General features: G+C 44.3%; 1 protein-coding gene across 1 annotated transcript in view; it reads right to left on the bottom strand.

Moving 5' to 3' along the window:
* LOC309552467 (NACHT, LRR and PYD domains-containing protein 3-like) overlaps window positions 1-17,012 on the bottom strand; it is a 73,191-nt gene that overhangs the window by 47,166 nt on the left and 9,013 nt on the right. The window contains exons 2-3 of the mRNA XM_082253438.1: window positions 2,837-2,904; window positions 254-556 (exon numbers count right to left, since the gene is read on the bottom strand). Of these exons, the coding sequence (XP_082109564.1) occupies window positions 254-556; window positions 2,837-2,873 (340 nt within the window). The 5' untranslated portion in view covers window positions 2,874-2,904. The remainder of the gene's footprint in view (window positions 1-253; window positions 557-2,836; window positions 2,905-17,012) is intronic.

The following is a 17,012-nucleotide window of genomic DNA, read 5'->3' as shown; positions in this document are numbered from 1 at the left end:
GGTGCCGGGTCCCGATCATTAGTAGGATACCCGGGGCTCTTGGTGAGATCCCAGTCTCTGTGCAGCGCTCCCAGCACAAGGAAAGGTACGCAGATATGCGGCTCCCAGGATAAAGACCCCCTTCCCTGAGGCCCCATATGTGTGTACTGTCAGTGGAAGGGGTTCCTCCAGCTAGAAGCTCCTGATTGGTCCCTGGCTTTCCCTGGATTGATTAGGAATTGGTAGGAAATGGTCATTATAGACGGGAGCTCACCATGTTGTGTTCTCCTCTCCTGGAGGTCATTTGCGGGTCCCATCAGACCGATCAGTGTAAGGACATCAATAGTGACATCCAGAGCCCCTTCTTCTCCATATGTGCCTATCAGGAGCTCCTTGGTGGTAATCCAGTTTGCATTTTCTAGTCTTTCTCGGGGGATGGGAAGTGTATCTTCATTGTAGAAATCAGACAATTTGTTCCTAAATCTCCTAAAGTCACATTCTTTCAGATCCTCCAGAGAATATATGATAAGATCCCTGGGGGTTTGTGGGACCTTTCGCAGGACACCAGAAGCCAACCCTGCAAAAAAGGACAATCAACAATCATAAACATTATTCCTAACTTGGATGATTTCTGACACATGACAGCAGACAAGTCTGTACTGGCAGCAAGCATTGCTATAAAAAGCATATAGAAGAGAAAGGAAATTATCCCCCAATGTCTATATGTACATTATCCTATGCAGGGATTGGTTTTCCTGTGATAATCGCACATGACCACCACAATAATGGTGAGTTAACTCTCAGATGGATGAACATTGGGTGCAAACACCTAGGGGTCTATTGACAAAAAAAAAAAAAACCTTCGTTAACAATCCCCATAATTTATTTCCTATGTTAACCACTTGCCGTCTGCTCACTGGAGCTCTACTGCAGCAAAGTGGCTCTTGTAGGTCTGACGACGTAGACCTACATCGGCAGACACTCCCCCTTCTCAGCAGCGCGCGCCGCTGGAGGCTCGCTCCAACTGTATTCAGTCACAGCGGGAGTCGGGCCAGGGGAGGAATGGCAGCGATCGCCGCTGCTCTTCCCCGATCGTCGGGGAATCGAGTGTGGAGATCCGTCCACTTGTGTAAACAGAGCGGGCGGATCTCCTAAGTGACAGACAGGGTCAGATTGCAGGGTTCAGCATAGCTGAACCTGCGATCTGTCCCTGTGTCACTCAGTCACCTCCCCCCACACATGCATACATTAACCCCTCCCTCTCCAATAAAATTAACCCCTTCCCTGCCGGTGTCATTTTTACGGTAACAGTGCATATATATAGCCCTGATTACTGTAGTAATGTCACTGGTACCCCCAAAAGTGTCAAAAATGTCAGTCAAGGGTCCGATCTGTCCGCCGCAATGTTGCAGTCCCGCAAAAAAATCGCAGATCGCCGCCATTACTCGTAAAAAAAAAACCCACCAAAAATGACAGAAATCTTTCCCTTAGTTAGTAAACGCAATAACTTTTGCGCAAACCAATCAAAATACGCTTATTGTGATTTTTTTTACCAAACATGTGTAGCAGAAAACAAATTGGAGAAAAATGTAAAAAAAAATTGATTTTTACATTTTTTTGGGGGGGAATTTCATATAAAAAAATGTGAAAAATATTGTTATTTTTTCAAAATGTACGCTCTTTTTTTGTTTGGGTACGGCGTCGCACGGCTGCGCAATTGTCAGTTAAATTCGCACAGTGCCGAATCGCAAAAAGTGGCCCAGACGTAAGACAGCAAAATCCTCCGGTGGTAAAGTGGTTAAATAAATAGACCTCCTAATGCACATGTGTCAAACACAAGGCCCACGGGCCGAATCTGGCCCTCCAGTCCATTTTATGTGGCCCTCACACCTCTCCTGGAGCTGCAGTAGAACTCCAGCCCTCCTTTGGTCCTGCAGACCCTGCACTTTTTGCTTCCCAGCTCTGCCACCAATTTCTTCCCAGCAGCAATACAAGGAAAGGGGGTGCACTTTGATGTAAGAGAGGGTGGGGGTGATGATAAATACAATACAAGACATTGGAATGTGACTGTCAGGGCCTGGACTATGAACTTGGGACCTCTGCTGTGTATGGCAATGACTCTACTCGCTAAGCTACCTGAGATGCTAGACAGCATCATGTCTGTTCCATTGGACAACCCTGCCTTGTGCCTTGACTTCAGTTGAACCTTGAATTTTTTTGCTCCTCCCATGAACTTCCTGATTTATGCCGTCTCTGCACTTCCTGTTTGCCAGATTACTGTGCCCTCTCCAGACAATATCTCGCACTGTCTTCCCTGCTGCTGTTCCTATCTTTGCTACAACTCGTTACTGACGCTTGGCTTGTTGCTTGACTATGCTTCTGCCTGATCCCAACCTGCAACTACTCGTTACTAACCTTTGGCTTGTTTACTGACTATGCTTCTGTTTGATCCTTACCTGTTACATCCACTTCTGGACTTCTGGACCCCGGCTTGCTCACCTCCTGATGGAGTGATCATGAGGACTGTGACCTGGTACTAACATGCAGCTAAATCTATCTCCACCATCAGGAGCTCTGGTGAACATCTGTTAGTACTTAGACCCCACACCTCAGGTGAGCCCGCTTCATTGACCAGGGTGACACACTTATCCCGCTCGTCGGTGGAAGTCCCGCTACTGCTATAGCAACTGGTCTTTAAGTCAGATTCCTGATTGTGACAGTGATTGTGGAATTCATGAAAGCTCTTGAACTGACCAGATGCCTACAGGAACATAAGACATCTTATCATCTAATTCCAATCTCGAGATTTGAGATGGCGGAAAACATTGGAAAGGATTGTCAAGTTCAGCAGTCATACCTTGTGAGGGGGAGGATTTGGAGAATAAGGTCCCCATGACATCAGGAGATAACCCAAAATGACGTCACCTGTAAGGAGCACAAACAATATTAAACTAATTTGTAGTGCGATTATTGGAATAAATAAGAAGGATTTGGTTCCCGTATGTGGTTAACAATTGGCTCCCTGGCTGTCCAAACAGAGAGGATCAGAATTGGATAGACGTCTGTCATATACAACATGCTTTCAAGTGGGATCCTCAGATAGGTCATTATTGATCATAAAAGCAGGTTAAGCACCATCAACGTTTGCTGTGACTTTTTAGTGGCCACTTTGTCAGGAAAAGGTGTAAAGTACACTTTAATGGGTGTGATCTGTGTGCAATCCTTCAGCCCAGAGTATACTGTACAGTATATGAATATGTCAGGGATTTTAAATTATAATTAATCAAATGAATTCTGAAGGAGATATACAGAATAACCTTCATATAAACCAAAGGTGTAAACATGGTAAAACTAAAAGGACCCTGAGAGTCGGCTGTGAAAGGAAAGTTTGCATATAGGGCAATTAGTTTTAAGGACACATTTAACCACTTTACCATCGGAGGATTTTGCTGTCTTACGTCTGGGCCACTTTTTGCGATTCGGCGCTGTGCGACCTTAACTGAAAATTGCGCGGTCGTCCAATGCCGTACCCAAATGAAATTGACGTCCTTTTTTTCCCACAAACAGAGCTTTCTTTTGGTGGCATTTGATCACCTGTGCGATTTTTACTTTTTGCGCTATAAACAAAAAAAAGCATAAATTTGGAAAAAATAACAATATTTTTCACATTTTTTTTTATATGAAATTCCCCCCCCCCCCCCCAAAAAAAATGTAAAAAATCAAAATTTTTTTAAATTTTTGGCCAATTTATTTTCTGCTACATATGTTTGGTAAAAAAAAATCACAATAAGTGTATTTTGATTGGTTTGCGTGAAAGTTATTGCGTTTACTAACTAAGGGAAAGATTTATGTCATTTTTAGTGGGTTTTTTTAACGAGTAATGGCGGCGATCTGCGATTTTTTTGCGGGACTGCGACAGATCGGACCCCTGACTGACATTTTTGACACTTTTGGGGGTACCAGTGACATTACTGCAGTAACCAGTGCTATAAATATTTTATTGGAGAGGGAGGGGTTAATGTATGCCTGGTGCTTACTGACGTGTGTGGGGGGAAGTGACTGTGTGACACAAGGACAGATCCAGGGTTCAGCTATGCTGAACCCTGCAATCTGACCCTGCCTGTCACTTAGGAGATCCGCCCGCTCTGTTTACACAAGTGGGCGCATCTCCACACGATCGGCCCTGACTGAATACAGCGGGAGCGAGCCTCCGGCGGCGCGCGTGCGCCGCCTAGAAGGGGGAGGGTCTGCCGATGTAGGTCTACGTCGTCAGATCTACAAGAGCCACTTTGCCGCAGTACAGCTCTAGTGAGCAGTCGGCAAGTGGTTAATCCAGTAGACATTGGGTTATAATGGTCTTCACACAACACCTGTATAAAGAGAATTTGTTTAAGTGAAACTGAATTCAGACAATATGAATGCTGTTTTCAGGAAAGGCAATCACATATCCTCTTCTGTTAGCAAGGCATTTGCAAACTAACCAGTTTTATGACTGAGGAAAACACTTTCTGACTAGGATGGGAAAATGGTTGGGCCAAGCATGACTTCAGGCCGAACATTTGCCTGTTTAGCTTTTTACTGAACACCCGAATTTGCAGGCGCATTCTGCGCCCTGATTGGGAAAGCTTTGGCAATCAGGATGCAGTGTAACCTGGTTGTTAAGGAGTGGGGCTAGGAAGTTGGCCGTGGCGTCCTTAACAACCGATGAGTCATCAGCGGTCAATGGGTTTTCCCGCTGACCTCTGCTGAATGTAAAAAAAAAAGTGGCGGTAAAACAAATAAAGAAAAAAACGATGTGGTATCCCCCCTCAGTCCATACTAGGCCCTTTGGGTTTGAAGGGGAAGCCTACCCCAAAATCTTTTAAAAAACAGCATGGGAAACACCTGGAGAACCCATACCAGACCCTTATCTGGGCATGCAGCCTAGCAGGTCAGGAAAGGGGGGGACAAGCAAGAGCGCCCCCTCCTGAACCATACCAGGCTACATGTCCTCAACATAAGGGAGGTGGGTGCTTTGGGGCAGGTGCCCCTCTGATGCCAGAAGGGGGTGGTGCCACCAGGTGACGTAGCCAGGTGGCCCCTGGTAATGTCAAAGCGCAGAGTGGGCATATGGCAGAAGGCCTCAAAGGAGGGCGGAGCGTTTCTCATTTTTTCTATCTTCGGGTCCAGCAGGCAGCGTGATTGATGATGGATTTACATCAAGGTACACTATTTTTTTATTTTTAATAAAGGATTTGTCAAAAGCTGTCTCCTATGTTTATTACTTTTGTACACTTTTTTGGTGAACAGGTAGGGGGACGATGTTAAAGGGGGCTTCCAGATTCCCCACGCTGTTTTTTTTTTTTTTTTTTTTTACCGGGAATTTTTTTTAATTCAGCTGTCAGTGGGGAAGCCCATTGACAGCTGATGACTCATCGGCTGGCTTCCTGGCCCCGCAGCTTATACTGCGCCCTGATTGGGCAAAGCTTTGCCCAGTCAGGGCTCAAAATACACTGTGCAGTGCGCAGTGCAATTCAGGGAGTTGGGCGGGGTGAACAAATAGGGTTGTTGGACGAACAGGCTGAACAGCCAATCTTCGACCCAAACTCATGCTCGGTCTGAACTGTTCGCCCAACCAGGGCCAGATTAACGTAGGGGCTATTGGAGCTGCAGCTCCAGGCCCCTACCTTTATATAGGTCCCAGGTTGGCCATATTCACTGTTACCGCTCTTCTGTCACTTGTAAACACAGAAGTCTGGCTTCTATGCTCGCTTCCCCAGGCAGCTCCCTCAGAACCTCCCCACACAGCACGAAGGCCAGACAAGGAGGGACAGTTGCCGATGCATGGATGTGTTTATGGGCTTCAGAGACAGCATCCCATGTGGAATTAGGCATGCATGGCTGCACCCTTCCTCCTCTGGGTGCATGCCAAGGCACGGCCCTTAAGGCCCTTCAAAATCCTCAGCACCAAGCCCATGATGCTCTTAATCCGGCCCTGCGCCCAACACTAGTTGCAATTAGCTTTGATTGGTCAGAGCAAATCATATGGTACAAATTTTCCGTGATTGGCCCAGTCTATACCATGTAATCACAATGACCAATCACAGCTAGCAACACAATTGTACACAATGAATGGCTTGAAAGGAATCCATCCATTGTATACAACTGCCATGTGGCCTGCTGTGATTGGTTACAGAGGTCACATGGTACAAGCAACAGGCTGGTACAGTGGATGCAGCCAATGACAGATGGCGATGCTCCGCATCCCCACGGCCGTGCACAGGGCCCAATCCGGGAGGATCCCATATGACGTTCGCCCCTGACTGACGAGAGGTTCCCGCCCTCGTCATTATGCCATACCATCACCATAACATATATGCTATCATACCAATTATACAATAAATAGTATAGATGTCAGTACATCATACCCACCCTGAATGCACAAAAGGACAGAGTCCATACCATAAAGTCAAGAATTTAATGCCTGACAAAAATATAACAAAGAAAATGAAGTCCTTCCCCCTGAACAACAGAATATATAAGACATAATATGACATTTAACAACCAACACAGACAATTGAGACACATAATGAACACTCATTGGCACCTCTTACGAGACGACCCGACACTCAATCTCTTTGTAGATTCTGAACCTCACATTACATTTAGATGTAACCAGTCCCTAAGAGATGTACTAGTGTCTAGTCATTTCTCTAGAGAGAGTAGTAGGGACCATTGTAGATCACTTCCACGAGGCACCTATAAATGTGGTACATGCACGTATTGCCTGTTCGTAAAACCAAGAAAGTTAGTGATACTACCAACTGAGGAGTTACTTGAAGCCAACCATTTTGCTAATTGTACGACTATTGGTATTATATACCTACTCACATATGGATGTGTTAGTTATTACATAGGTAAAACTAAATGTAATCTTTGGAAGCATATCAGAGACCATGTTTCTGATATACATGGTGGTATCAAGAAGAAAACCCGTGGCCAGACATTTTGCCAAATACCACAATTACAAAACAGATTACCTATTCTTAAGCACTGGTCAGAGTTCACCCTTCTGCAAGAGGGAGCAACTTTGTCAAAAAGATCCTACAAATAGAGGCAAAATGGATCTATGAGCAACGGGCAACCAGCCTACCAGGACTTAATGATGCTATCAGCTTCGCCCCTTTTTTATCTATGAATGATGGATTTTATTTTCCCTCTTTCTTTCATCCCCCCTTTTTGTTCCCCCATCCCCCCAATTTCTCCTTTCCTTCCTACTTTTCTTTCCCTCTCTCTCCGCTTTCATGTTTCAGAAACTACAGAGGGGATTTTTTTTTTTTTTTTATGGTGATGAAATAAATGTCAACCTATGGTGTGTATTTGGTTGTTGTTGTGGTCTACTTGTAAACTTACTCTAATATGTCATGGTGTATATTTTGCTCATAGCTTATGTTGCAAATGTTTTGATTTTTCATTATTATTTATATATTTATCCCCCATTTATTCTTATATCCCTCTTTATTGATAGTTGGCTTTTGCCAGGTTGTGTCTTCCCAGTAGCTAGTGATGAGATATTTGGACCAGGTGGATTGCAGGTGGGGCCCATGTCTCCTTTACTATTCTTCCCTCGCCACCTTTCATATGCGTTACGCTGTTTGGAACGCATATGCAGCACCCAGAAGTGACATCATGTGGAGAAAGTCACTTCCGGTTTATGGGTAAGCCCGATACTATCTCAGACCCACAGCTGGATAGAGTAACACATCACTGTCGGTCCTCCATCTCGCTCCACCTCTGCTGCTAAAAGCCTCATGTTCATTAAACAGAGTATGAGAACTGTTGCCGACTACGATATTGAATTCTGTACTCTGGCAGCAGAGGTTGGTTGGAACAATGAGGCTCTCATGGCTGCTTTTGCCAATGGTCTGTCTGATAACATTAAAGATGAGATTGCAGTTCGAGATACACCTAGGAATCTTGAGTAGTTGATCTCGTTTGCCAGTATCATGTTGCAGATACCAGACTCCGAGAGAGAGACCTTCTTTGCAGAAGTCTCCTGTATGTTTCGCTCTGCACTTTGCATTCCCACACGTCTCCCTCACCTCCCATACCTCCTGGGTCTGAGTCCTCCAGTGAAGTAGAGCCCATGCAGCTGGGCTTCACACATCTCTCCAGTCTGTCTTGGAGGGTAAGGCTATGGAGGAGTATGTTGCAGATTCATTCTCCTGCCGGTGCTGGCTTTTTTTGTAAAAAAGAAGAGTGGTGAACTGTAAAAAATGCTTATCCAATCCCATTGATTACGGAATTATTTGACTGCCTCATGGGAGCAACAGTCTTCGCTAAGCTTGATTTGAGAGGGGCATAATGGTGGGGAATTAAGAGGGCAACTAATGGAAAACTGCATTTAATACTAAGACTGGACAATATAAATACCTCAAAATGCCCTTTGGTCTCTGCAACGCTCCTGCAGTTTTCCAGGAATTTATTAATGATGTCCTGTGAAATATGCTGCAGCAATATGTGGGGGTTTACCTGGCTTATAGCCACAGAATGAAGAAATAGAAAAGGAGGAAAGAGTTGAAGAAGATTTGAATAAGGGTAGGGAGGGACCGCCTTAGCCGCATTAAGCAGATGTCTGGAAAGAGATTGCTTATACCTCTTATACGAAAAGCTGTGTAAATGTAATAAGCAACAAGCAGCATCTAGAGTGAGAGTTGTGCCAGTAATGATTTTTATAAGGTGAATGACCTTGTTCCAAAATATTTGAATATCAGTGCAGGACCCCCACAAGTGTAAGAAGGTTCCCCTTTCTTTTAGGCACCTCCAACATTTATAAGAGTTCTGCGGGGACCAAACCTTTAATTGTACTGGAGTAAGGTTCCACTGCGTTAGAATTTTGAATGAAGTTTCTTGAATTTTTGTGCTAAGAGAACACCTGTGTGTGAAAACACACGCTTTCTCCCAATTCTTATCTGAGATGGTGCAGTTTAGGTCTCTCTCCCATAAAAATTGATAGCGTAGTGGAAACCAAGGGGTGTTGTCTAACTTCTGAAGGATAATTAGCAGGATTTGACCAGATCAAATTGTGTGTGGGGAACCTTGAACATCGTCTCTCCAGGTCTACCCAGTCTTTTTGGTGGGAGTGACAATGCCAGTCAACCACCCTTGTAATGTGAGAAGCTTGAAAAATCTGGAAGGCCTATATCTCCTCTGGCCTTGGAGCGTTGTAGAACCTGCAAACTGATTCTGGGTCTCTTAAGTGCCCATAGGAATTGAGGTTGAACAGTAAATAACTTGCGAAAAAAACTATTCGGAATTTTAATCGGAAGAGCGTGAAAGAGGTAAAGTAATCTAGGTAAGATTACCATTTTTAGGATAGCTGCTCTACCGAACCACGAGAAATTCTTGGAGTTCCAACTTCGAAGATCTTTACTTATGATATTTAGCAGGGGAATGAAATTTGCCTCAAAAAGCGCCTGAATTTTAGGGGTAAGCTGGATTCCTAAATATTTTAATGACTTGGTTTCCCGTTTGTATGGACAATTACTTTGGGTCAGTGATTTAATGCTATCTGGCAAAGAAATATCCATCGCTTTAGATTTCGAGTGGTTAATTTTAAAGTTGGATAGAAATCTGAATGTTCGAAATTTAAAGCGGTAGTATCCCGCTTTTTTACACTTTTACCTACAGGTAAGCCTATAATAAGGCTTACCTGTAGGTACAAATAATATCTCCTAAACCGGCATGGTTTAGGAGATATTTACAGTGCATGCAGCCGCTCGCGCGAGCGGCGCATGCGCTCTGAAGGTCCGGGGGGACCTTCAATCTATTTGCCGGGAGCTTGCCGGAAAATCACTCCCGCGCGCATGCGCGGGAGTGACGTCATCGCGGCTCCGGCCAATCATCGCGCCGGAGCCGTCTCTTCCAGCCAATCACCGCGCCGGAGCCGCCGAACCCGGAAGAGACGGCGAGGGATCATGGCAGCGCCTGCAGCGATGTCCGGGGGTCCATGTCGGGGCTTCGTTCTAAGGTAAGTTACACATAATGGGCTAGTATGTGATGCATACTAGCTCATTATGCCTTTGTCTTGCAGGTTTTTTTTTTTTTTGTTTTGTTCTTTGGGTTTACAACCGCTTTAAGATTTAGGTTTGGTATTGAAATGTGAGGTTGGGTGATATAGAATAAAAGGTCGTCAGCGTAGGTGGAGACCTTGAATTCCCTGTCTCTCACATGGAATCCGTGAATCGCTGGGTCAGCACTCACGTGTCTTATCAACGGCTCAAGAGCCAGAATGAATAAAATCGGGGATAAGGGGCAACCTTGTCTCGTCCCATTTCTCAAATGTAGCGGTGTAGAGAAAACATTATTAACTTTAACCTTGGCTATTGGGTCAGTATATAGAGCCCCGATCCACCCCATCATATTGTTGCCTAGGCCCAAATGGCGACAGGTGGCCAGGAGATAATCCCAGGCCACTCTGTCAAAGGCCTTTTCAGCATCGGTTGATAGAATCAGGCCTTCCAAGCTATTTTTTCGTGCCTCATGAATCAAGTTGAGAGATTTTATGATATTATCTCTAGGTTCATGGCCAGGCATGAAGCCTACTTGTTCTGGCCCTATGATGAGGTGCAGCAGAGGTCTAAGTCTATTTGCCATGATTTTCGCTAAAAGTTTGACATCTAGATTAAGAAGTGAGATTGGCCTATAATTAGCGCAAATGGTCGGGTCTTTATCTTTCTTGGGGATGACCGCAATGTGAGCCGTTAAAAATTCGGGTGAAGGTTTGGCTTGTTTAGAGAGAGTGTTCAATGCTTCCGTTAAGGGGGTGATTAATACTGATTCTAAGGTTTTGTAGTTTTGGGAGGTTAGACCATCTGGTCCTGGACTTTTACCGCATTTCAGAGAACTGATTGCCTGTTGAACCTCTTCTGACGATATGTCCTTTTCCAATTTGACAATGTCTGATTGTGCAAGGCTAGGGAGGCCACTTTCTTTAATGTATTGAGCAATAAGTGATTCTCTGGGGCCTTGGAGATTTGTTGGGCGAGTTTGTGGAGGAAGGTTATACAAATTTTCGTAAAAGGAGTGGAACGATTCCGCAATGAATCTAGGATCATGAATTCTATTGTTTCGTTTATCTCTCATATAAGGAATGTGGGAGGCAACTTGAAGGTCTTCAAGTGCCCTGGCAAGGAATTTACTACTTTTGTCACCATGTTCGTAATAGATTGCTCTATTAAAATAAATAGATCTTTTAGTTTTGTTGTTGAGTATGTCTGCTAGTGCTTTTCTTGCATCCGACAATTCCTCAATGAGAGATTGTGCTAAAGAAATTTTGTGTTGGGCCTCTAAACTAGCAATTTTGGACAACAGATCACTCACTATTTTCTCTTTTTCTTTTTTCTTCTCGAGCCTAATTTAATAAACTCCCCTCTGACAACACTTTTATGCGCTTCCCAAACGGTGATCGGGGAGACGTCAGGTGAGGAGTTCTCTTTAAAATAGTTTGTAATAGTCCTTAGTATCCCTTCTTTAATTTTCTGGTCAATTAATAGTGAGGGATTTAGTCTCCAGTTAAACGTTGGCTTACACAAAGTATCAGTGTTAAGTGTGATTGAGATGGGAGCATGGTCAGACAGTGCGATATGTCCTATCTTGGGTTCTAATAAGTCTGGTAGGTCTCTTTGGGAAATAAATAGGTCAATTCTTGCGTATTTGTTATGTGGAGCTGAGTAGTGAGTATAATCTTTTTCCAGGGGGTGTAATGCTCGCCACGTATTCACTAAATTTAAAGACCTCAGTAGATCTTTGATATTTTTAATTTTCCTATACGCTATACTAGTTTTACCCGAGGAAGTGTCACGCAGGGGTTCCAGCGGGACATTGAAGTCCCCTCCCAGTATGATGCATCCAGTTCCAAAGCTTTTAAGTTCGTCTATGAGCTTTGAACAATAGAACACATGGGCCTTGTTTGAAAAGTAGACATTAGCTAATGTCAAGGGGCGGCCGTTTATAGAGAAGGCTAGAAAGATAAATCTTCCTTCTGGATCAGCGTGTATTTTGTCAATAGTGAAGGGCGTATTTTTGCTGAGTAAAATAGCTACCCCTTTAGTTTTCGCCAGTGGGTTTGAGGCGGAGTATATTGTGGGAAAGTGTCTGTCGGTAGGTTTAGGGGTATTATTGCCTTTAAAGTGTGTCTCTTGTATAAACACAAGTTGTGCCTTACTTTTTTTCAATTCGGTCAACAATTTCCTCCTTTTTTCGGGAATATTGAGACCGTTGGCGTTATGAGAGATGATCATAGGGTTCTTTCCCAAATGAGAGAAAGCCATCTTTGAAGTTTCACAGGTGAGGGGATGAGGGGGGAAGAGATAAATCTGGGGTGGAAGGGAGAAAGAGAGGGAGATAGAATAGGAAATGGAAAGGAGGAATCAGAAAGAAAGACAAACCTCTTGTCAGGTTGACCGGAGAACAAGTCTCTGCGTCAACAAAGAAATTAGGCTATAACAAACTGAGTAAAATGTGTGTGAAAAATAACAGAAAAAAAGGGGGGCGTGGCTTGCGCGCGTGCTGGATGGACGCTTGAGCTGAGAGCTCTCTGTACCCGGCCGACATATTACCCAGCCTACCCGAAGCACAGCGGTTCCGGACACTCGGTACATACAGGACTAGCTTACCGAACACCGCAGGAAGATGAATAGCCATAAAAGGAAGGATGAGCGGGGCCCGAAAAAGCTCACGGCCTTCTTCTTTCCTCAGCCGCTTCTCCCTGAGAGGATCCAAGATGGCGCCGCAGCGCGGTCTGACGGCGGGAGCCCTGCGGCCTACACGGATCTCCCTGATGCAGTCCCCTCGCCTGAGGACTCTTCATCGTTGCCTCCTATGCCGGATTCCTCTCCTGCAACCCCGGTATCGGGCAGCCCTGCGAAGTCAAGGATGCACCTGGACCCTGCTAACCCTCCCGAGGCTGCTGTGAGTACCTCATTTGCCTCTATGCATTCTATGACTGCACTTCAATCTTCCATTGCTGCGTTTCCCACTACTGGCCAGCCTGTCCTGGACACTACAATGAAAAATATGTTAATGACTTTCCAATCTTCTCTCATGGCTAACCTCACCACTATAATGGACAGATTCACATGTGAAATGAAGCATATGGGCAGCAGGGTGTCACATATTGAGCATGGTATGCAGGAGTGTGCTGAAACAGTGAATGACCTTGTTGATGCTTATCAGGAGCAAAGGGAGGATACAGAATGGATTAAATCCAAAATAGCTGATCTGGAAGATCGTTCGCGCCGCAATAACATCAAGCTGCGCGGCATTCCTGAATCGGTTCAACCGAACGATCTTTTACAACATGCATCTACCCTTTTTACTACCTTGGTTCCGGATTTGACACCTATTGAATTAACTATCGACAGGATACATAAAATCCCTAAACCCCGCCACCTGGAAGATTCCGTACCCAGAGATGTGCTTTTACGCATGCACTTTTATCCCGCCAAGGAAAAATAACAGAAAAAGCCTGATGGGAGCACTGGAAGAAGCGCAACCGAACGGCACCCAAGGTACCCTAAGTTCCTGTGTATCAAGATAATGTCTCGGACCACAGGAAGACGGCTCATATATCAAATGAATAACTTAAAAAACATGTATGAGTTCTGCGACTTGTAACATAAAAAGGAAAAAACAACTTCAAAAAACCTCATGTTATCAAACATAGAAGAGGGGAAGAGAAGAGCATCTTGAGATACTGCATGAACAGCATGGGTCAAGGAATTATGATGAAGATTATCATTGTCAGGAAAAAAGTTCACGGTGAGATATCATCTGTTACATGAATAGGAAGTCATAGAAACATAGAATGTGTCGGCAGATAAGAACCATTTGGCCCATCTTGTCTGCCCAATATATCTGAATCCTATGAATAGTCCCTGGCCCTATCTTATATGAAGGATAGCCTTATGCCTATCCCATGCATGCTTAAACTCCTTCACTGTATTTGCAGCTACCACTTCTGCAGGAAGGTTATTCCATGCATCCACTACTCTCTCAGTAAAGTAATACTTCCTCATATTACTTTTAAACCTTTGCCCCTCTAATTTAAAACTGTGTCCTCTTGTGGTAGTCCATGAGCTCATTTAAATTGCCTGAGAACAGGGGAAGCCGATACAGCATGCTCTGCAAGATCATATGTATAAGTTACAGTACCTTTAATAGGTGGGCAACCGGAATGACCACATCGAAGATATTCCCACATGGTGGGAAAGGATCAAGGTGGAATGGAGCATTTCTTATCGGATTGTAGTCTTCGGAGATATGCATACTTGCTGTGGACCGAGGGTGACAACTCTGTGTCCTGTCCTCAAGATAAAAGAGAGCTGAGATATCATGTGAAAAACAAATGTGCTTTAACTCTAAGTGCTTCTCTGTATATCCCTGTATGTCACCCAGTGGATATCGACAAGGAGGATGTAAACAAATGGGTAACTTCCGTGAAAAGGCGAAAGTCTCGATTTCCTGTTTTGAACTTCAGGAATGACATATAAACTAAGGTTGAACAGTGGCGACATCTAGGGGTAGAGTAGAGATAATATCTGTCAGCTTGGTTTAACCACTTGCCGTCTGCTCACTCGAGCACTTCTGCGACAAAGTGGCATACATTAACCCCTCCCTCTCCAATAAAATTAACCCCTTCCCTGCCAGTGTCATTTTTACAGTAACAGTGCATATATATATAGCACTGATTACTGCAGAAATGTCACTGGTCCCCCCAAATGTGTCAAAAATGTTAGTCAAGGGTCCGATCTGTCCGCCGCAATGTCGCAGTCCCGCAAAAAAAAATTGCAGATCGCCGCCATTACTCGTTAAATAAAAAAACACCAAAAATGACAGAAATCTTTCCCTTAGTAAACGCAATAACTTTTGCGCAAACCAATCAAAATACACTTATTGTGATTTAGCAGAAAACAAATTGGCCAAAAATGTAAAAAAATTTAGATTTTTACATTTTTTTGGGGGAATTTCATATAAAAAAAATGTGAAAAATATTGTTATTATTTCAAAATTTACGCTCTTTTTTTGTTTATAGCGCAAAAAGTAAAAATCGCACAGGTGATCAAATACCACCAAAAGAAAGCTCTATTTGTGGGAAAAACTTCGTTTGGGTATGGCGTCGCACGACCGCGCAATTGTCGGTTAAAGTTCTACAGCGCCGAATCGCAAAAAGTGGCCCAGACATAAGACAGCAAAATCCTCCGGTGGTAAAGTGGTTTAATTTCCAGCTCATTATGTAGATGTGACATCTTCTTTTATGAGCTCAGCTCGCCATCTACTGGCGAGGAACAGAAGGACCTCATCATTGAAATTGAAGGTATAACCCAAAAAGAGAATATTGACTCCAAATTACCGGAGGGTATCTCTGAGCCCGTAACAACTAACAGGGCAAACAAATCTTGAACAACAGCATAAAGAAACGACAGACATATTCTGTTTATGGCACTAATCATTAATTGAGATCTCTCATTCTCGGTGTTTTAGGAGGAGAGGAGAAAGGTAAGTGTGAACTTTTGTTCTTTGCTTTCTTCCCTTTGATGGATGGGGATCTGTCAGTAGATGCAGATGGAGAGCTGTCATATGTATGGTGGCTGACTGGAGAGGAAGGCAGTAGAAATTCATTGTACCAGTCTGGGAGGCTGATGGGTGCCAGCTGGAGATTTGAACAAAAGGAAGTCAAGTCCTCAGGAGTGCGCAATCTATACTGTTTTCCCTGATAGGTAGCTTGCACTGCGAATGGATATTTCCATTTATATGGGATATTTCTCTCTTTCAGAGCTTCCAGAACAGGTCTCACCGCTCTGCTGTTTTTCAGGGTGATTGGGGAAAGGTCCTGAAAGAGCAAAATCTGTTCCTCATTAAACAATATTTGTTCCATTTGCCTGGACTTGGCTAGTATTTCCTCTTTGATTGTGTGGCTGATTAGACAACAAATCACATCTCTTGGTGGCATAGAGTCTGGAGCTTTCTGTCTGAGGGCTCTATGAGCCCTATCCATTTCAATAGGGGATTCAGGTGGCCGCTCTAGTAGGTTATTAAAAATGGATGTCAGGGCAGAACAAATATTTCCTCCATCTACAGATTCAGGTAATCCCCGCACCCTGATGTTATTTCTTCTGCCCCGATTATCTAAATCTTCTAGATGTCTATTTATTGCAATCAGATGGCCAGAATGAGTGCTTGCAACATCCTCAAGCCTTTTGATCGCCTTTTCTCTCTGTTTGCCCGCTCTCTCCACACCTGCCATCTGCTCCGTCAGTCTCACAATGTCCGCTTTTAGATCAGTGATGGCTGCAGCAAAGGAGCCTTTAATGTCGGCTACAATTGCCGTCATGTCATTAAATGTCAATTGTCTGGCTTTGGAAGATGAATCACTTACAGTATCCTCAGAAGCCGCAATGGAATCAGTGTCGATATCCTCTTCTTCATCAATGGACGGCCTCCGCGCCATTTTGTTGCCTGAGGTGTGCCTCCGTGCCGGCGCTTGGGCCTTGAAAATATCCGCGATGATATTCCCGTTGGGAGCCTTTAGGTTCTTTAAATTCTTGCCCTGTGGGTTCGCTTTAGTTATTTTGCCCATATTTCAGCGAAATGGTGCTAGAATGGAGCCGCAGCACATGTATAGAGCCGCTTCGGGTCCGGAGCTTCGGTCTCTGGCAGCCATCCACGCTGCGTGCCAAGCCACGCCCCCTCATTCCAAATCCCTAGAGAACACAGAAGTTTTCCACGTGCTACAGAGGTTGAGAAAGAACAACCTGTTTTGCAAGTTGGAAAAGTGCGAGTTCCATCGTGAACAGGTTACATTTTTTGGGTTATGTAATTTCTGCTGCCAGGTTTTTTGATGGACCCAGAGAAACTATCTGCAGTCTTACAGTGGCCTCGACCTATGTCTGCTACAACGTTTTCTTGGCTTTGCCAATTATCAGAAATGTATTTGCAATTTCTCTCCTCTGGTCAAACCCCTGACTGATATGAACAGGAAGGATGGCAACCCA

The sequence above is a fragment of the Pelophylax lessonae genome (genome assembly GCF_965119305.1).
Source record: "Pelophylax lessonae genome assembly, chromosome: 4".
In the NCBI taxonomy this organism is placed as follows: Eukaryota; Metazoa; Chordata; class Amphibia; order Anura; family Ranidae; genus Pelophylax; species Pelophylax lessonae.
Note: the sequence above shows the minus strand (reverse complement) of the source record. Positions and strands in the feature narration are given on the sequence as shown.